Source organism: Prunus persica, chromosome G5 (assembly GCF_000346465.2).
Source record: "Prunus persica cultivar Lovell chromosome G5, Prunus_persica_NCBIv2, whole genome shotgun sequence".
Classification (NCBI taxonomy): Eukaryota; Viridiplantae; Streptophyta; class Magnoliopsida; order Rosales; family Rosaceae; genus Prunus; species Prunus persica.
In genome coordinates this window covers 1,712,533-1,733,902 of record NC_034013.1, presented here as the reverse complement: position 1 = coordinate 1,733,902, position 21,370 = coordinate 1,712,533, and the positions used below count along the sequence as shown (strand labels likewise).

Sequence of the window (21,370 nt, the reverse complement as noted above, 5' to 3'; positions counted from 1 at the left end):
ATAGAATCAAAGTAGCGTATATAGAACGGCACGAAACAGTGGCCTCGTTATAACCTTCAGGAGGGACAAACCTCAGGGTAGGAAAGAGTACCACACATGTTATAGACTAACAAGAGAGTCTGAAACAGTCACGCAGGACCAATGCTAGAGCAAGATAAAATAAATTAGCAAATTGACACATAGACCTTCTATGCAAAGACCTCCGACGAGAACACTACAACACAATCCAACTGTCAAAAGAGTCCTGCTATGAAATCATAGTCCTTTTCACAGCCACAAGACAGTGAGAACATTCGACATAAAACATAATACGCCAAGAGGAAGAAAACAGCCACAAAGCACACCATCCCCATCCACCTCCAATAGCAATTGGTGATGAAAGAAGAGAAATCTGCAATGAGCAACACAAAGAAGAGACTAACCGCAAACAGGCATGGAAAGAAAATAAATAAATAAAAAGCCCCCAAGCACACCGTATCATCTCAACACTGACAAAGAAATCTCTTATGAAAACACAGTCATTGAGACAGGCGGAGAATCAAAGATCAGTTAAGAGGAGAACCAAAAAAAAAAAAACATCATGCAACAATAACAAAACTGGCCTAGCCACTTAACCAGAACACGGGGATTAGCCATAAGAGTATCTGTCGAATGCCCAGCCCACGAATGCTCTAATAACACATTAAGAAAGGCGTCCAGGAGACTCCACTAGACCAGTCTCCATAGGTTTGTCAAGAAGGACACCAACATCACTTGGATTCGCAGTTCCCATCGCAGAGTAACCAGTCAAACCCGTAAAGATGGGTAAAAGGATGGTACCCAACAACCCTCGATTCCAAAAACCTGGCCCAACACCTTGAAAAAGAGGATCAAAGCTATAGACCCTAGGTGAAGAGGCACCCACGCCAAATCTCCATGAGAGTAAGGCTTAAGATTGCAGATCAGACGATGAAGAGGGCATGAGGAAAGCCACCTCCACCGTGATCGCTAACCCCAACGAAGCAGATTGCACCATGATCGTTGTTGACGTGGAGACTATCGGCACAATAGCAGGAAAAGATCCGCTAAAACCACTAGAGACGTCAACGCACCAAGGAGAAAGATAAAGACGAAACCAACACCTAGGATCTTAGAGAGACAACAAGGCCAGCACCTCAAAGTCGAAGAGAGGAGTGACGACAACGACTCGACGTGGAACAAAGACGATGGCGACTTGACGTGGAAGAAAAGTGGCTCGACGCGGTCAAGTCGAGGAAGGCAACGACGGGGCTAAATGTGGATGAAAATGAGCGCGGTTAGGCCGAGGAGGGGACTATGTCACTGTATGATAGACATCCAAGGGGGAGTGTTGTAAATGCATGAGTTGGTGGATGACCAGCATACCTCTTAGTATTCCACCCTTGGATTTTATGTAATCTATGCACTAATTATTTATAATTAGTGCTTGTAACCTATAGGTATATTGTAAATGATGATATTCAATCTCCTATCTTATAAGCCTATAAATTGGTGATTCTACCAAAGATTAAAAGAAGAATAAACATGGTGAAACTTTATCTTTAGCATATCACTTCTCTCTACATTTTCTCCCTCTAGTTTTATAACAATTACATTATTTTATTATATATTTAATTCAATTTAAATATAAAAAAAAGTGGACCATTCACATGACACATCATCACTTGTTATAAAAAGACAAATACCCATGACACATCATCAAAACTAATAGAGTTATTAATGAAGATAACGGTATGGGGTAAAGTAGAACACGAAATCACAATCAATGGGATTAAGTAGGTCACTTTAACTTTCGGGAGTAAAATGAGATTTAATCGAAATTTCAGAGGGCACTACAGTAAATAATCCTTAAATAAATGTCGACTGTTATCAAACTCCATTTCTCAGGAACTTGAGAAAACTTTACAATTGGGATAAATAAATTCAAGAAGAAATAGTGCTTTAGAAAGCACCAAATCTGCATTGTTACAAGCCAAGACCACCAAATCTCAAGCGAATTAAAATTAGCTTGTCCCCAATAATGGTAATATAATCTGCACAACACATTGTTTTCAGAATTTTGGTAATAGAATATCCATTCAATATACAAATAGGTGGACAAGGAAATAATGATAGCAGGACATCGAACTTTATAGCCTTCACCAGCTTCTGATAAACAATTTTCTTACTTTTTTTAACTTCCATGCATGAAGCAACAGATTTAAACAGAACATAGTGGGGTACAAAATGAAGTGGTCAGTGGTAAATATACCCTATATTCTTGCTGTCTAGTTAGCAGAATAGAAACGTATAACTGAAAAGCAAAACTCACTTGGTTGTCCTGAAGATGGAGGCAAGGATCACGATCAATATATATCTACTTTTCATTTACAAAGAATCAGTTTTTAACAAAAAAATCATAACTCTTCTCCTCTCCATAGAGCCGCCTGAGAATGAAAAAGAGGGGAAAATTGTACAATTAGTTAACAAAAGAAAGACTTTTTCCCAGAGAACTTAATACAACACATGGGTTTATATTGCTGATAGTGATACAGAACTGAAAAAGCATAAAAATACTCATAAAATTTCTAGTTTCAGTAATCATCACAAACCCTAGGGAATATTACACGGAAAAAAGTGATCCAGGTCCAGGGTTAGGGATCATGCAAGCAGTGAACAGAGATGAAATTATATAATGGGTAGTGTCAATGCATAAGCAATCTAAACCACACTTACGCTAAATCTACCAAGGAATCTGATTTTGTCACAGCCTTTCCTTCTGGGAGTTCAAGGGAAGAATGATGCATTATCATTTCTTTCAGTGTGTGCTTTGTGCTTTTAATATCATTATCCCATAAGATACTCTGCAGTCAAAAGTACAAAAACAAGTTAGCATGCCTAGCTCCAGTCTCTCATGATAAAAGTGAAAATGTGGATACACTGACCTACTATTATAATAAATAAAAATGCACTGTAAAAGATTTTCAAATATGTCTTGAGTTGAAAACATGAAATTGACTCACGCCACTTGGGGAAAATGACCAATATCTTATTCTATGGCGCACAACTGAAAAATTAAAAATAAAATAAAATCACTAGGAGAAGCGTACCTTCCTAACATATTCTCTCTTCACGTCTTCCCATGGTAATTTTCCCTTCGGACAGAAAATTGAAGCATTCCAAAGTGCTCCTCTTGCAACCATCACAGATGAGGTACCTTTAGAAATTGCGTGCATCATTAATACATTCAAAGCACACACAAATACCCATATAATATGTATACATAATCTTAAGTTCCATTTGGAATGCGAGATTTCAAATTTAAGAAGCTTATTTAAATTGTGTGAGCATAATCTTAACAATGCATAAAAGGTTGTATTGCATAGGATGAAATAGAGGAAATGCGTGGATTCAATTTAAACTAGTCATTTCAAATTCATAACATAACATTATATGTAGTCATTTCGAAGAAACTATATTTAGTATATTTAGGGTTCTTCTAACCATAGTAAGCTTATTTCCAAAATCCAAATCTATTCTATTAAACCCCTAGATCCAAATTGAGCCTTGCTAGATTTTTTTCCATTTGACGGGAACATATTTTGCGATTTTTACCATTTTAATGACACACAATGTTACATTAATTGCCTGGTCCCATGAAGCGGGCTTCTAACATATTTATCTGACAATGAATCCCTATATATTAACCTTGACATAAAGGAAATATATCAAGCTAATACAAACATGAAGGTTGATATAAAATTGGGGTACTTTCATGACCAGGATATTAATTCTCAAGATGAAGGCTACTTCATGGTGCACGGCTTGAAATACCCAAGGTGAAATTTTTATTCTCAACAAACAGTATGATATGGTCCTAAAGAAATTCTATTATCAAAAGATTACTTAAAGATTGTATTACTGCTACCTGTAGCAACTTTAATACGCTGAAAATCGTCATACTCAAAAACATCGCCATTTGCTATAACTGGAATGGATAGTGATGCTACAACATCAGCAATCTCACTCCACTTAGCCGGATCTCGTGGCCTATCTGGAACTTTTCTGCATTTTATTGAGAAGAAACGCATCAGACCGAACACCATGCAATTGAGACAAATAGATTGATATTATTTCACTATTACAAAGACATAGTGGGACCATCCCACTTTAAAGAAATATAATGGGATGAAAATATTTATCCTTATATTTGAAGTGACTCAATATGTAGCATGAAAAACCTATCAAGATGCATTTGACTCATAGGGATTCCAATTTAAACTTATCTATACCCTATTGCTTTGCAATGTTAAACTTATCTGTCAGTTGTTTTCCATTCTTTATAATGTAACATTGCAAGGAAATAGGGTATAGATATGTATTTCCATTTTGTTTAACATTGACTTATAGCCAACTTTGAAGCTGGTTTTTCCACCTCAGTTGATACTTTTATAGCATCCTATGCAAATAGGATTTCTTTTTCATGACAGTTGAACTTACGGTTTTCAAAAAGCAGAATTCGGGTAGGGCATAGGTGTCCTCGTTTGATTTCATTCCCAACAAATTCTACATTTGGTAGTTCCACTTCCTGATCTATTCAGTCTCGACAGTTCTCTTCACTTACGGCAGCAGTGTCTCATCTGCAGATTACCATTGGTGTCGAAACCAATGGCTTTCCAAATACAGGACTAAAGTTGGTGTTATTGTCTCAATGATGGCTCCCAAAATTACCATACTTCACATTTCTTATTCCTCCCATGCTCTCAAATATTGGTACTCACCTCGTCTTGTTTTCTTTTTTCTAAGGTAATTTTTGTTTTGGCCCAATGTTCACTAAGCTGTTACAACTCAACACCTTATCTCTTTTTATGATTATCATCATACTCTAATAAACCTCTTTCTGACTAAAATCCAATTCAAGATTTACGTTGACAGCCTTTATACAGGACAGCATGGCAGGTTTAAGTCTTGGGACCTAAGAGTACTTTTCTTTTCTTTTCGTTTCTTTTTTAATACAGAAGTTAGGATTTACAGGGATAACAACAACAGGGTTCTAGGGGTGTTAGCAGAACCTGAACTAACACATAACCAGGGGTAAGAATAGCTAGTTTTGAACTAGGGATCTATTAGTGTTGCTTATGGTTTGTTATCTTATGGTTTGATAGAAAATGGGGTTAGAATGTCGTACATCCAGTTGAGTGAGGGAACCCATTACATCCATTTACATAGATTCCATCTTCAACTACAGTTGAGTGAGGGGCTAAATTAAAATGATAACATAGCATGCTAAGCGCAACTTTACCAATAGGATATATTAGAGATCACCTTCCATGGACAGCGAGAGCAGAAACTCCAGTTTTTTCAATTCGCCTGGCCAATTCCACAGTATCCTGAGATGATTTTAGTAGTCGAATCTTACAAGTCACTGGTATACTCATGTTCCTCCTTAATGTAGTCAAAATCTGAACAGAACGGAAAAAAGCGAGTTAGGAATCAACTGCAAACACTCTTCAGATGGAAATAAAAAACATCTTCGGGGAAACAAGATTGTATACATCATGAATAAGATCTGGTTTAGTCAATAATGCGGCACCCATTCCCCCACTCACAGAAAATGATTTTGGACAACCCATGTTTATATCCACTGCTGCAACATCTTTACACCTAAAAGAAAAAGGTCAAAAAGTATATAAGATACTGTTGAGACAAGCCCATATGTTACATTGAGATGGATACAGACCCATATCACATACTTGGGTGTTTTGTCCAAATTGAGTAAGAAGATCAGATTGGGGCATGAGATGAAACAGATACACAACAGGTTCAGCCAGGAAGAGTAGATACCAGACCACTATTCTATGCATGAACCCAAACAAAGATAAAGCCACATTTTCAAAACAAGTTGTCTGCCTAAACCTGATTCTTTCAAAGAAAAGAGATTTAAGGGTTGATTCAATTACAGCCAATCTTTAATGGGTTACAGTTAAAAACAACCTTATCTATGATCCAACATAGCACGATATATGTGGAAGAAAAAAATAAATAAAAGGTGAAAATTTAAAGGAAAAAACTTAGGAACATGTAGTAAACATAGCTAAACTTAGCAAAACTTATTCAAATCACTAAATGCTTTAACCTATTAATTTATAGGCTTGTATGCAATTGTTCATGTATTCACCCATGTACTTCTGAGTTTTCGCTTCCTACAGAAGCAATAAGTGGTTCAAAATGAACCCCAAGCTCAAATAGTGAATACAAGACCACAGGAGCATATTCTCTTCCCACACGACCCATGATCCTGATGAATTCGATAAAAACCATATTGATCGCCTTGAGCTCTCACAATCAATAGAAGCAAGAGTATCAACTTAAAGTTGCAATCCACTAACTATATCAATTAATTTCTTGTTACTTTTTAAGATAAAATCGACCAATCTCAAAAAATTACAAACTTCACAACAAAAGGAGAACAATGGAATGCAACAACATTCAACTTACACCATCTGAGCAGCCATGAGAGCCCTTACAGCATCAGAAGTGCCCATTTGAAACACTACTCGATCTTTTTCCTCATCACAAGTCCTGAAAACGACACTTCCTGTCCCCTTCTCAACAAAATCAATGGACCCTATTTTCTCTGAGCAACGAGCACAAAAAAATTTCATAAACTTGTCAAAAAATGAAGTACCCCACAAGCAATATACACCAAATTATCTGCTTCCGTAACTCTCCAGGTCAAATATTAACAAAATTAACAGAAATTTATAACCAAAACCATGAATCAATAACTTGTAGCAGAAACAAATCAAAAAAAATAAATGTACCATTTAATCTGCGGTCGCATTTGACAAGTTTGTGATCGATAATTTCCTCACCGTAGGTTATATCCGCACCATATTCGGCAGCCAGTAATCTAAATGGCAGCGTCCCCTAACCAGTTTAAGAAATTTACAAGTAAATAGCATGAATTAGAAGTTAATTTTGTATTAAAACCCAAGATAAAAATAGAAAAGAAAGAAAAGTCGGCAGCTAGAAGGGTTTGTGGGAGCAGTACAAGTAGGTACTCACAATGCGAACCATGGGAGCAAGGACGAGTTTGTTCTCGTACTCCATCTTCGTCGGCCTGGTCAGTTTGGATGATCTGGCCTTGACCTGCTCCTATTTTCAGGGGAATCCACAGTACACCCGACCAAATTTGATTAGTGCACCGTTTACGCACTACAACACCAATGTCTCAATTTTAAAAATATTTTTATATTTAAAAGAACATTTAGAAGGGCTTAAACAAATACACGTGAAAATATTTCAAACTTACGTCTTTTTTTCCAACCAAAAAAAAAAAACCTTCTTCCTAATTTTCTATGGAATTTCCTATTGATATGATTTTAAATAGTTGAGTTGAACTTTATAGTTAATTTGGATGTGTTGAATGATAAGTTAATATGAAACTTAATGTTAAAATGTATGATAAATGTTTTTTTATGCAAAAAAATCGGGGATTCGGGGCAGGCATGGGGGATAGTCCCCCGATGGGGACGGGAACGGAGATTCCCCAAAACCTAATAAACGGGGATGGGGGCGGGGATGGAGAGCGGGGATGGGGATGGTATTGTCATACCCGGCCCCTACCCGACCCATTGTCATCCCTGCTATGACCATGTATAAATTTTATTATTATTTTTTTTAATAATGAATTTTCCATTTTTAAAATATCCTTGAAAATAGAAAAGACTAAAATATCCTTTAAAATATATGGAAGATTGGATAGTGTTAAAGTCAAATGACAAATCATGGATTTTGAAAATTTTAGGTGACATTTCTCTTAAATTTTTCTTTAAAGTGACAAATTGAAATTGAGATATAAATTCAAGTAACATGCCTACAAAAATCCCTTTTTGTTTGACATTTCACTAACATTTGTGGCTCGGGGCTTATCTGACATTATGTACAAGGCTTACATGTTAGATGACCCAACGTAAGACGGCTAACTAAGTTGATCCAACGGTTAAAAGATAGAACCTCACTTGAGGGTCATATATAAGGCCCACACTATAGAAATTCTTGTAGCAAAGGGAGAACGTTGATCAAAGTTCAAAAATAGGAAGCACATTCCAAGTGACCTCAAACTTAATGAGAATGTGATATCTGTCCAAACCTTAACAAAATCAGGAAACAGCGGGAATGCACAGAATTTCGGATACAACAATGGGGCCTCTGACTAAGCATATTAACAGAATTCATCGGAGAAAGGAAACAGCTCTCTCTCTCTCCCTCCACTTCCCTCGCCCTCTGGCTGGAGGTGTTGCTGATTGCAAGTAGTTCAGTCCGTTTCTACTAACGTTCAGTATTACATTTGACAATGAGAACAATTAATGGCGGGCAGCAACGATGATACAAGCAGATAAGGACTGAACTTCCTAAACAATGATACACGAAAACACTGCCTCCGCGGAAAGCTTCACTCCTCAATTGTCCATTCACAGAGAAGAAGAGTGAAAAACCACTACCTTAGTTCTCTGCAGGCAACACATCAGATCTACAGATATCCCTGCGACAGAGTGGGCATACCCTGCATACCGGATACACATTAGCAATTTCCAGGATAAGTAGCACCAAAATATTAATACAAACCTAAAATGTCAACAACAAGAGGCATTGATATTTCAGGCATAAGGAAATTGAAATTAATTAATGAACAATTCATAATATGAAAAAATTTCTATGGAAGTTCATATATTCTACAGTTACTTAACGTATCAATTTCCAATTCTTGGTCATTGAGATTAGCATTTTCATGACTTGAGCTTATGCTGTCATGGTTAAATTAGTTAGATCAGTTAGCTTATTACTTAGTAGCCATATTAGTTAGAGGGGTGGTCGGACAAAATGAATGGATTGTCTGAATAATAGCAACGGTGTATAACAACATCCATTGCAGAAATAGAATACAATTCTGATGCATCCTTTGGAAGTGTTTACATTATTGTTAGGCCAAAAAGGAAAACTGGCTGCTGCGATAAATATGAGCATCGACAAGAAAGAATTGAGAGGATTTGATATTTATTGGGGAAACAATGGAGCTAAGTGTTGCATTAGTTGCGATAAACAACCTGACAAGCAGTGGCAGTGAGATACACAGTACTTGAGTTCCGGACAAAAAGATTTGAGTGACGGGTTCAAGTAGAGCTCAGAGAGGGAAATGGAGAAGTAAATCAAGGCAAGAACTTCTTGCCAATAATACAAGGAACATATGAAAGTGAAAAACCAATTAATAGTAGAAAGGAAAGAAGAAAGAGATGTTGAGAATGTTGAAGACTTATAGCTGTTGCCAGTTTGCTATAAATGATAGAGCTTGTGCATGCTGAGAATTCCCAGCAGTAAAAATGATGTCATAACTAAGTCCTTGCTGATACTCACCACTAGTACTTTCCTTCTATTCATTTAATGAAGTATACTTCAAAGCTCAAATCTCAAATATCCTTTCATTATTTAATTATTTAAGTACACAGAAAAAAGGTTTATTTTAAAAGAGCACCAAGGGAGCACAATCCAACAGAATTTCATCGCTCCTTAAAATAATATTTCCCCCAATGACAAGCTGTTCAGGGCACTTGACATTCCAAACTATGATTTGGGTGAGGCATCCCACAAGTAGCATCTAGGTAATACGTATTAAACAAGTGCAAACTCCTACATGACACTAAGAGAAAAAAGCAAATGTAAAATTCGATGGTACAAGTGCATGTACACATACTTATGAAATCTGTTCTAGTAAACATTCATGTTTGCAAGAACTTCTTGTTGATCTGTTCTAGCAAACATTCTGCTGGCAAAGAATACACTTGTTGAAACTATACATAGACTTTAAAAAGAGGTAAATATTACAATTAAGAATAAACTTTAAAAAGAAAAATATTAATATTTCCAATACCTGGAACAAGACAAATTTAACTTCATTCCAAAGTTCCTAGTAATAAATAAATTCATACTACACAACAACACAACATTTAGTTCATAAAAATTCCCAAAATATAGCTGTGTTGAAAAAGGAAACTATTTTTTTGCACTGCATGAACGAACCAAAAAACATGCACAGTTAAGGGGGGATAAGGTGGAATAGATCACTATTTAGCGGAAAACAAAATTGGAAGGTTACTGGTCAGGTGATCACATTGAAAAATAATAATAATAAATTCCATTCTAGTAACAGAAAGGAATTTATAACTATGCAATTTCTTTAATTACACTGAGACTTGAACCTAGGACCTAAACATTTGCCCACCCTCCCCAATGACACTTGAGCTAAACGTCTTAGGCATGATATGCAGTCATGCATCTGTCTGGTTTAATTCCAACTTATTATGAACCGCCATTTTCCAACTTCAAGTTTATGTCACTGGTACTAGCACGTTTCAGGATCACCAAGTACCAACTACCATACAAGTGCTACTAAACAAGCAAACAGCCCGGGGACAAATTTTATACAGTGATTACTATTTTGAAATTTTCCAAGCCTGAACATATAAAATTTTATTGCAATAACACTCACCATACTATCTTATTGTAGTCAATAAAGTGTATGTGCCTGTGTTTAAATAAGTCATATTAGACGATTTGAAAGAAGCAAGTTCATTCCAAACCTGTGAATCTCCTTGAGCCACTTGTCAATACAAGTTTTATGAAATTCATGATGGCAAGGCAGTACTCGCATTATGTCTCCTTCTTCGTACTCCACAAGGCATATGTAGCATCTGTTAGATTAAAGGATACGCAAAGCAAAAGATATTAAGATACTTCGATATTAAAGAGATGTAACTTACAATCTTTTTCCCAACCAAAATAATATATTTTGGAAAATAAAGACATTGCAACCATGTTATAGTCAGCCCACAAAAATCGTCCTTCTAAAGACACTTCCATTTGTTTACCAAGAGAGATGAAGTACCAACAACAAAACAAGAATCATTAAATTCTAAATGTAATACGAAGGATGCAAGTTTACATCCACATGCTACTAAAAAATTGTCAGTACCAATTCCTAAACACGAATAGTATTTATTAAATTAGAGCTGAATAAAGAAAGATACAGATAAGGTCTTGACCTAAAATGTATAAACCATTGTAATAGGACAATAAACTCATATAAAAGCCAAAAACATGTACCTAAAATGGCCCGAACTGGGAAAATAATATATTTTTTTTTTTTTCAAAAGGAGTAAACTTTATTCTCTTATTAACTACCAATATGAAAATTTATGTTTAAATACTCTAATATGTTGTGGCAACATGAAGTGATGACTATGATATGAAAAGCCAAAAGTATGTACCTAAAAATGGCCAGAATTGGGAGAAAAAAAAAAAAATTCAAAAGGAATAAGCTTTAAACTCTTATTAATTAAAAAAAAACAAACAAACAAAATCTATGTATGAAAGTCTAATATTTTGTCCAGTGCCTATAGCAAGTAAAGGAACAATTTCCCTAAGCTAAACATTCTTTTGCATCTGCAAAGAAATTGCTTGTAAAATAGACACTTTTGAAAGCCACTGGCTGCTGAGAACATCATAAAAGCGCAAGGCAGATTAATTCTTGTACTCTGGAACAATACTGAATTAGGTCAGTCACCTCCTTCAGAGATATACAGTGAATTGAATGTCGAACATTAGATAGACTTGGATACTTACTGTGCAGCCTCCTCATACTGATGCTTTTGCAACTTGGAAAACAATTTGACAGGCAAAGATTCCACAACTTCAGTAGGAGCGGGAACAGATCCAATTGACGATACAGAAGGTCGAGAGGATAAAACCACAGATTGCTGGTGAATTTCATCCAGAACCTAATTAAATTACATATAAACGGTTCAACTTATATAATTAATAAGGAAACTGGCCGACAAAAAGGTAATCGCATATCAACATTACCTCAAACAAAGCCTCAGCTAACATAACTATTCTTGATATGCTAGCCCTAGCACTATTGTCATCATTTGGACGGGCATCTCGGCTACTCGTACGACATGTACAACGACCCGTTCGCTGTTGACCAGATAAGATACAAGATCTCTCATGTCCAGACACGTTTTCAAAGCGGCTCCCTAATCTCTGAAGTGCACGAACCTATAAAATTTGCATGGGCATCAGTAAACCAAATAAGTTACATAAGGAAGTTCAGTAAATTATAAAATTTATATTGAAAAGTAAAAGGCATGAGAAAACGTCTCAAGAACAGATGGTTTTATATAGAAGGAATAAATTTACGCTGTCACTTTTAGCAGAGTTCTGGACAAGTTATACCCAAACTAATCACCAGGAACAATGGACATAGTAATGTCCATAGAAAGGCAGCCAACTGGTTGGCAACCCTATACCACTATTCATGTATTGGTCAACTGGATTTGCAATAACGGTAAGGTGGCAAATTTAATAATAAAAAAATTGATTGTGTGAAAAAGATGTACCGGTCAACTGCTATTCATTGTTCTATAATCTCACCCAAAGAATAAAAAATAACAGTGTGAAACAGATACAAACCTGAGATCGTATTCTTCTCCTCCGCTCTAGGAAATTTGATCTGTGTTCAAGTAGATCATGATATCTAGCTTCTCTTGGTCTTGATGTTTCCACCTCATAGTCTTGGATGCTAAACAATGAACTAGACATATTGGATGGAGGATAACCAGACCCATTTTCGAAATTTACAGCATTGCCTTCAGGTGCCATTGTTCTTGTATCATCACCTTGATTTGTATCTCTCACTTCTCCTTCTTGTTGCAAAGAAGAAAATGTTAAATCAGATAATGATGATCGACGGAGTACCCTGTCACGAAGTCTTCCAACACTTAAAGTTCTACTGAAACGAACATTCCGTTCAACAGGTTCCCGAGCACCTGGGCGTCTTTCGGAAGGTCTAGTTCTGTTGCTCCCTGTTTCATTATGATTTCTCGGAGAACACAAGTTTACACCAACCCCCATTATTGTACCGTTAGCATTTCTACCAACATCGTGTCTAGAAGAATTTGTCTGGTTATCTTGCAAGTTGACAGAAAAACCACATCCCGGAGTATTTAATCCTATATTGTCAGAAGTCTCTTCATAAAAATGTGTTGCGCTCCTATTCATCTGTGACTGTGGAAGGTCACTGGCTTCTTGGCTTTCATCTCTATTTACAAAACTTCTAGCAGGTCTTGAATGCAGATGAAGTTCATCTTCGTTGTTCGGTATTGTGAGACTTGTTGGAGATAGAGGATTGGATGACCCTAAACTGGTTGCCCGGCTTAATCTGAAGCTTACATTACCTGGAATGAAACTAAAACGAGAAAGGAAACGACTTGAAGGGTTCAAAGATGGAGCAGCAGCTTGAGCAGAGCTGCTACCAGCTCTGGAGGCAGTATCAGTGATACTAGCCTGACCCCATTCATTGAGCTGAACATTTGAAGATATACACGGAATTTCATCAGGTTGTTCAACGTTAACCTTTCTGAAACACTCAACCTTTGCATGATCTGGCTCTGTGTCATTCAAAGTTGCACATGGAGCATTATTTCTAGTTTCTTTGTTCTGATGATCACATACCTAAAGCATGAGTTACACACTTCAGTTCCTTAAATAATTTTTGGCAATTAACTGCACACCAGCAATATAAATAAATAAAAGTTTTAAATAACAACCTATCAGAAACATTCACCATATACATACGTTTGGTAGAGGAGAAGAAGTGAAGTCTAGTATCAGAAACATAGAAGCAACCATAGACAAAGAAAGGTCCAAGTGGCGAGGCATATACTGCATCAACTTTTTATTATAAAGAAATATTATAGTCCAAACAATGGGAACTCCCCAGATAAAAAGCCTTAATGTACACAGGACAAGGGGTTAACGGTTTTTGTGAGCCTGCAGTCACAAGAGTTATTCATGGGATCTGTATAAATATCAAAGTTGGAAAAGTACGATGTGATTTTGTGATGTATAAGATAACCTATGTGTACGGAAGGCAGGCCCATATTTGCAATACATCTTTTGTGAGAAAACTTTCCTTAGTACACATAAATATTAGGATTCAAGAATAGCTGGATTTCATTCCAGTAGCCACCTTTCACAAAGCAGTCTTCGACAAGATAGCTACAATGTTTTCTAGGAAGAAACTTCTACATGTGGAACATTCATTCAATTAGGTCTGCACAGGAACTGAAGCAATATAACCAATGTTTAACAACAAGAATCCTCCTTTCTTTCCTATCTTTTCACTACACACCAAAAGAAAAAATGGTTTGACAATAAGAATTATAAAATATTTATTAAAAAGAAAATGCAACTCTCCCATCTTCTTTTCCATCTTTGTAACTCCTATACCAACCTCGACGCTAAATGTTTTAATTGAGAAGCATACAATTCAAAAAATTTGAAAAAAAAGTTTACTTGTACTCTTCAAAAGAACTCTCAGGGAGCAAAGTACCAAACAAACAAAACAGAGACTTGGGACCCGAAAATATATTATTGAATTAAAACAGCGGCGACAAATTTATCTCTTTAAATATTACTTCACCAACTGATAATCTGATACCCATTACAACAAACATAAATTAAAGAGGAAATAAGTATTCATTAAAAAAAAAAATTTCTCTTTTTGTTACTAAAGTCCATTGGCCGCATTTCACAAATAAAATTAAATTAACCCGAAATTATACCAAAAAATTTTCCACATTGATGCTCAAAACCAAAGAGAAATAATGAAGAACTTTAAATGAACGGATAAAATGGAAATTAAAGCAAAAGGAGAGGGACCTGGTCGTCATTGTCGCTGTCGTGGGATCGAGATGTGGTTCCCAGACAAGACGACTTGAGCACTCTGCTGAATTTAGATTTGGATCGACGCCTTCGACCATTGCCACCAAACGACGACGTTGAAGAAGAAAATGCAGACGCCGTCGCTTTGCTCCCACCCGATCCCATCTCCCTCCTTCCTGGCTCTACCCACCCCTCCAAATCCAATGCCCTTAGTACTTCACCCTCAAAATGTGATTCAAATTACAGTACGAACCACACATTTGAGATCTGGATACATGGAGCGGGAGAAGCTGCAGCAGCAGGAATATCTGCTTTCCAATCACATTTACATTTGGAAAATAAAAGCAATAATTTTGAGACCAAGTAACTTACTTGCAGTTGCAGAGAGAGGAGAGAGAGAGATCGCAGATGCGGAAATGGGACGAAGGCCTTTTTCAGGCTTTTAAGTTTTAAGCCAAAGCAACTTGTTTTATGTTTATGTTTAAAGTTGAAGTAAATTTGTCTGTGAGTCTTGGACTCTTTTTGAGAGGACGACATGAGAGCAGAGAGAGTGGCGTTCCCTCTGCCTAATTTTTGTGCCATTCAAAATTGGTTTTTGGGCAACTGGATATGGATACTACTTGTTAGGCTTGGGCCAACTCCGACTTCTTTCAATCCAGAACAGGCCGAGACTGTAACTTTGGGCCATATACTCAACAATAATTTATTACAAGCTTGTTGATATTGATGTTCTAATTTTTCACTAGCCTAGGGAAAAAGTCTTTGACTTACATATCAGTTGTCTCAAATTCGAATATCTATGACAATGGCACTTAAGTAGTGTGTGTGTTGATAATTGCAACCCAAAAATATTTTGTCTAGTTTTTGCTATTGAGCATGACTCTTGCCATCTTAATAAAAATTCTCTTTTTTCCTCTCAACAACACTATTTTGTTGAGGAGAAATAAAAGCATAAAACTCCTTTTGTATTCCAAATATTTTCAAATTGTGAGTTCTCAAATTTAATGTCTTGGAATACTAACTTGCACTTCAGTCGAGCTTTGAGAATAGTGATGGCAGGGTAGCAATTACATCTTCGGTTTATATCACCATCCCAATATTGTCCTGTAACAAATCCAAACCTTCTTAAATACCTCAAACTTCATGATTGGCAGAGGTTAAACAAGTTTGGTTTGTTAGGGTCCTTTCTTCCTTTTCTTTCAAGTTACCTTTTTTTGTTCTTTTCAAAGTTGAACTATGACTTAGTGTCAATTGTTGATTTGTATTATTACATAGAGCCCCACATCAGGAATCATACAAATTTGTGCCTATTGGTTTGTATAAACTCAACATCAATTCCACATGCCCTCCCTCCTGGCTAGATGTAATCCCAAATGTGGATATATCCACCATTGGGCTGCAAAGAATAGAAATCCTAAATAAATAGAAAATAAAAAGTAGCATCCCTAATGAGAAGAAAATTGGGCTACAAAAAATGAAGACTACTATAGCGATAGAGCCACATTCCTATGTGAGATTGTGTCATTTCCCACCAACGGTTAAAACCCATTCAACCTTAACTCAATATACCAAGAGAGAGAGAGAGAACAACTTTATTACTAATGACAGTACAATATTGTTTCCCTCTTTTTGACCGAGGTGTCCGACGGAATGAACTTTTGGTCATTCTTCTCTTGGATTGCGTAGGCGTGCCACCACCAAGCCACTGATTGGCTTGCATGGAAAAAGTTGGATTGTTGCATTTGCGCTTTTGACTTCTAACGAGCCAATTGATCGGCCAAGCAAGGAACCTCCTCTTGACCTAAGTTTTTTCCCTTCCTTGGAGTCGAGGATGGTTAGGCTTCATATGGGTGTCTTTAGTATTTTTTGGAATTTAATGATAATGACGCAAATTTAATTAAAAGGGCGATTAAACTAAATAACAAGAAAGTAAATGTTTATAAGATCGAAGCAACAATAAAAGTAAATTTAAGTAAGCATAAAACAAGAACTGTATGAATGATAAAGGCGATAAAATAAAGCAATTTGAAATTAAGTTAAACTTAAAGAAAATTCGATAACTATCAAAAGTAAAGCAATAAACTTGAATCTAAAAACAAAGTAATGAAAAATGAAAGAACTTAACTTACACTGACGACAGTGAAGAACTAATATAGTCTACTTGCTTGGAAAATAAAACTTAGTCTATGGATAGAAAAATGAAAGACAAAAAGTAGGTATTTTGTGTCTAATGTCGGGCTTTTCTTTATTCGTCTGATGAAGTTTATATAGGGACATCCGTCAACCCATGTGTTGGTTATTAAATGGCCCGAAGGTCAACATTGTTCAAAATCTTTCCTTTTGAAGTCTCCTAAATCTGTGGGATTGCATTGATGGATATTTCATGATTGTCTATCTAGTTGCTTGATCTTCTCCTCATTTGGAATATTCCAGATTAACATCAATTCCCTCGATTGCTTTCCTTTTGTGGCTTCAATCAAATGCATGCAATCCTCTAGAAATCTCACGTTTAAATATGCGGCATGGGCTTGGACCTCGAGACTTGTGTTGACATCTAGTGAGACATTGTAACTTTCGGAGTTCTAGTATTGATTGAAAATAATCCACCGATGTTGGGTAACTTGGAAACCCAATGAGTCCACCCATATCCTTAAGGTTCCTTAATACATATATATTATCATTATACTCCGTATATTGAGTTTAATTATTATTTTGTACATAGTATAAGGCCATAAAATTGGCCTTTGAACTTTTATCCGATCTTTTTATGCTTGTAGAAAGGTCTTAGGCCCTTTGGCCATTTCAAGAAACTTGATCAAGTCCACTGGTTACTGTTAAACAACCTTCACTATTTGGTAAATAGCCTAAAAGCTAGATCATGCCAACAAACATGCTAAAATATTTTGCCTAGCCTTCAACCCCACTACTCAAGAGTTTTGTAACTTTCATAGCTAAAACCTAAACACTCAAGCATAGCCACTGATGTATAATTTTACTACCTGAAAATTAGATAGTTAAATTCAAGAAATAAACTTGCAAGCGCACAGGGTTAATGCAATATAGCCAAGGCAAGTACAATGTCGTTCCCACAGAGACTGAATAAATTCTCAAGTTGTTGTGAATTATAAACTAAATTAAATCCTAAATTACTCTAGATACCCTAATTAATAAACTTAAAACTAATGACTCAACTAAAACTTAATAGAGGAGTTTTGAAAGTTGGTTTTGAAAGATTTTCTTTAAAATAACTTTGAAAACAAGAAAATTAAAAGACAAGATAACAAAGAAAACGTGAACTAAATAAGTTTGTCTCACCAAATAGCTTTTTCAGTGAGCTTCAATCTACAACATTTTATCCTGCAGTTGAAACAGAAGTTGATGCATGAGGAGATGAAGTTGAGGCTGGTTGTGCTCCAAAAGTGGCATGTCCTCTCTTACTTGGTTTTGGCTGCAAAATGTTTAGGATGTTAACCTTTTATTTCGAAATTGAAGAAAATTCATAATAACCATCATGAAGAGAAGTTACTTACCAGAGGCTTCCCTTTTTGCACACGCCTTGGAGGCTTGAATCTTTGCTTTAGGGTGCTTGGACCACCAGCTGGAGTGGATGCGTCAGATGGATCAATAATGGTCTACAACATAAAAACTACATCAGTTAGCAACAAAAGCTTAGGGTTATTAAGGGATAGAATTAAACAAGATTGAGTTGATATACCTAGGTATTTTCAGTACCCCTCTTCCTCTTAATTGTAGGTTTGGCTTTTGGAGGAAGATTCCTATGGCAAGTCCTCTTATTGTGCCCATTTTTACCACTTGCCCACATTTGAGAGAGTCATGTGTGTTGGGAATACGAGACAATGCAGTTTCAGCTTGATTTCTTGATGCTCTCATCGTCATCTTGCCCTTGTACTATCCCTCTTCTTTGTTTCTACATTTTCTTGGCCTTCCATGTTGTTTAGAGTAAGACGGAGGAAGACATGACGGAAAGTCACTCTTATCCCACATATCCATCCCATTCATAGGCAGTATGAGATTCTCATATGTCTTCAAGTAAGTTGTTGTCAAATAGCAGTCATCCACAAAATCCAAGACATTAAGACCCCATTTATAATTTATGGTTGCAATAGCATGAACACAAGGCCATCCCTGCAAATCCCAAGCTTTACAAGAACAAGTTCTGAATTCCAAGTCCACAATATATTGTGCATGGCCATCAGCTGACACTTGAAATTTAACTCCACCTGACCACATTGCCACACAAGCACTGCCTTGGCTTTATTTCCCTCCACCTTCTTAAATATCCTTGGGCAGATAGGCATGTTCCATGTTAGCATTTTGTCCCTTCTTCCTTGTATTCTCCTCATCAACTTAAATATAATATACTCAAACATTGACAGAATTAGTATATCCCTACATTCCAATATGGTAGCATTTAAAGACTCACAAAGATTATTCAATAACATGTCACACTTCAAATGAGTGTTGAAGTGTGACTTGGACCAATGCCTTGGAGGTTTATCTGGAGTGGTTAGCCATTCATATGCATCCTATGACAATTTTTTTCTGGTCTTCCATGGCCCTTGTAAAGTGGGGGATAGTGGTTGCATATGATGCTTCCCAAAACTTGTCTCTAAGGCTTTTTGCTTTGAAAAGCACCCTATAGTTGGAAAACAGTGTCTTGCACAGAATCTGTGGTCAAAATTAGGGACCACTTGATCAAAAGCAGGCAGTAAACCTTTTTGTTTGTCGGATATAAAGGTGAAGCCAAATTCATTAACAATATGACAATCCTTAACCAATAGCTCCAGAAACCAAATCCAAGATTCCTTGCACTCTGATTCCACAACTGCATAAGCAATTACCTAGGTTTCATTGTTGGCGTCTATACCCACAGCAGTTAACAGTTGCCCTGCATAAACACTCTTCAAAAAGCACCCATCTACAACCTTTGAAACTTTGGTTGCCCAAGTGTTGTTGGAAATCACACTTAACCATTGTTGTGGTTCCTGGGTTACTCTTCCTTAATTCCTCACAATAATCCCAAATTCTTGAATATTGTTCATTGAAACTGCCCTCAATCAGCTTTAGTGCCTTATCTTTTGCCCTATACACTTGTTGTCTTGACACCCTTGTATTATAATCTTTCTCAACAGTCTGCTTGAATGACCTGACTGGCCACTAGGGATTGGACTTCAAAGTGTCAACATATTTCTTACTTATCCATGTTGACTTCATAGTAGGGTTCTCCCATAGCTGTGTACATGTGTGCTCACCTACATATGTCTTCACTTGCAATGTGTTTTCATGTTGCATTTTTTAAGCATATATCATCCACCCACAATCTGGGTCCCCACAAACTGCCTTCAGCTTCAAAGCCTCATTCCTAATAAACATTACATCCATATTCTGCAAGATGGAGTATTCTCTGACAGCTGCCCTAAACACCTTACAATCAGTAAACAACATCCCAATCTCAAACTTTGGATCTGCCATGTCAATTGCAGCATTGAACTCTGATCAATTCTTATCAACTTCCTCGTCAAAATTATACTTGGCATAAACCTTGCACTCAGAATCTTCATAATCCAATTCAACATCTGTAGGCCAATCAGGATGAGCCTCATTCCCATTTCTTTAACCCTTGTCCATTCAGTTTGGTCATCCACCCATTCATTAAAAAAAAAACATCATCTTCATGTTCATCTTCACTAAAGTTCTTGGGAATCATATAATCTGAGTCCTCACTATCACAAGCATCATCATCTTCATCTTCAAAGTCTGCAGCATTTGCCAATCTTCTTCCACTTCTCAACATCATGGAATGCCTTTAAAACTCGATCCTGACGCCATCAACCCTTTCTTCCACAACTTGGTCTTTATGGTGAACAGTCTTTGTCCTCCTCAAACTGTTGCATCTTTTTTTACCAAAAGCACGCTTCACCCTATGTGACATGTATTTGTCTTTGCCTTTGCCTTTATCAGAACAACCTTGAGTTGGCCTTTCTTGGCCCTTGTCAAAATTCTCCTCATTATTCACAGTGGCAGTTTCTTTGCCTTGTTTAGAAGCTTCTTCATTCAACTCTTCTTCATTCAACTCTTCTATTACAACACTTGTTTTTTTTCACCTTTTGCACCTGGGATATTCCCCCACCCACTAGAACAATGGCACCATAATTGTCATCAAGCTCTTGAATCACTACCCTAGTCTTGGTCCCAAATTCATCATCCAAATTTATAAATATGTTTGAACCTACTTGACTGTAAAACTGCTCTTGACTGCATGCCAAGACATGTTCTACGAATATATTTATCACCCTAGTGTCTAGCACAAATACTAGCATGTCTAAGACATCTGTATCCTCACTCAGCTTAACTAGGCTACCATCAAAACTATCACCTGGAATACTGTACCAGTAGTTAATCAAACCTTCGTGCCCAAACTCCTTGACCATGGCATCTATCTCAGTCATTGACATTCTATCTTTATCACAATAATCAAACCAATCCACATACCCATTCACATAATAATTACCTCTTATTTCACCATTGTGGTACATTTCAATAGAAAATCATACCTCATCCCCTGCAA

General features: G+C 36.6%; 2 protein-coding genes across 5 annotated transcripts; both read right to left on the bottom strand.

Moving 5' to 3' along the window:
* On the bottom strand, positions 1,795–7,237 carry LOC18777077 (tRNA-dihydrouridine(20) synthase [NAD(P)+]-like). Of its 3 annotated transcripts, XR_002271905.1 has the most exons (10): positions 7,066–7,235; positions 6,822–6,927; positions 6,496–6,634; positions 5,553–5,661; positions 5,323–5,459; positions 3,926–4,062; positions 3,108–3,214; positions 2,734–2,861; positions 2,330–2,444; positions 1,795–2,051 (listed from the first exon to the last, which is right to left on the bottom strand). XR_002271905.1 is itself a non-coding variant. In XM_020564929.1 (9 exons), the coding sequence occupies exons 1-9, from the start codon at positions 7,108–7,110 to the stop codon at positions 2,396–2,398; spliced, it is 903 nt and encodes a 300-aa protein (XP_020420518.1). In that variant the 5' UTR covers positions 7,111–7,237; the 3' UTR covers positions 1,795–2,395. The 3 variants fall into 3 exon arrangements, 2 of the variants coding, with proteins under 2 accessions (XP_020420518.1, XP_007209372.1); XM_020564929.1 differs by having other exon boundaries at positions 1,795–2,444; positions 5,607–5,661; positions 7,066–7,237; XM_007209310.2 differs by having other exon boundaries at positions 1,795–2,444.
* Positions 8,003–15,319, bottom strand: LOC18776475 (E3 ubiquitin-protein ligase RLIM). Of its 2 annotated transcripts, none has more exons than XM_020564622.1 (7): positions 15,154–15,319; positions 14,779–15,071; positions 12,529–13,569; positions 11,920–12,114; positions 11,680–11,813; positions 10,638–10,748; positions 8,003–8,566 (listed from the first exon to the last, which is right to left on the bottom strand). In XM_020564622.1, the coding sequence occupies exons 2-7, from the start codon at positions 14,944–14,946 to the stop codon at positions 8,506–8,508; spliced, it is 1,710 nt and encodes a 569-aa protein (XP_020420211.1). In that variant the 5' UTR covers positions 14,947–15,071; positions 15,154–15,319; the 3' UTR covers positions 8,003–8,505. The 2 variants fall into 2 exon arrangements, with proteins under 2 accessions (XP_020420211.1, XP_007210254.1); XM_007210192.2 differs by having other exon boundaries at positions 11,680–11,834; positions 15,154–15,317.

Coding starts and splice junctions, on each gene's coding strand:
- LOC18777077 (XM_007209310.2), bottom strand. CDS start 7,110: ATGGAGTACGAGAACAAACTCGTCCTTGCTCCCATGGTTCGCATT. Junction 3,215..3,925: donor GCGTATTAAAGTTGCTACAG/GTAGCAGTAATA, acceptor CAATTTCTAAAG/GTACCTCATCTGTGATGGTT. Junction 2,445..2,733: donor GATTCCTTGGTAGATTTAGC/GTAAGTGTGGTT, acceptor TTTCATTCTCAG/GCGGCTCTATGGAGAGGAGA.
- LOC18776475 (XM_007210192.2), bottom strand. CDS start 14,946: ATGGGATCGGGTGGGAGCAAAGCGACGGCGTCTGCATTTTCTTCTTCA. Junction 11,835..11,919: donor TAGCTGAGGCTTTGTTTGAG/GTAATGTTGATA, acceptor TAATTTAATTAG/GTTCTGGATGAAATTCACCA. Junction 8,567..10,637: donor TGGCTCAAGGAGATTCACAG/GTTTGGAATGAA, acceptor TCCGGTATGCAG/GGTATGCCCACTCTGTCGCA.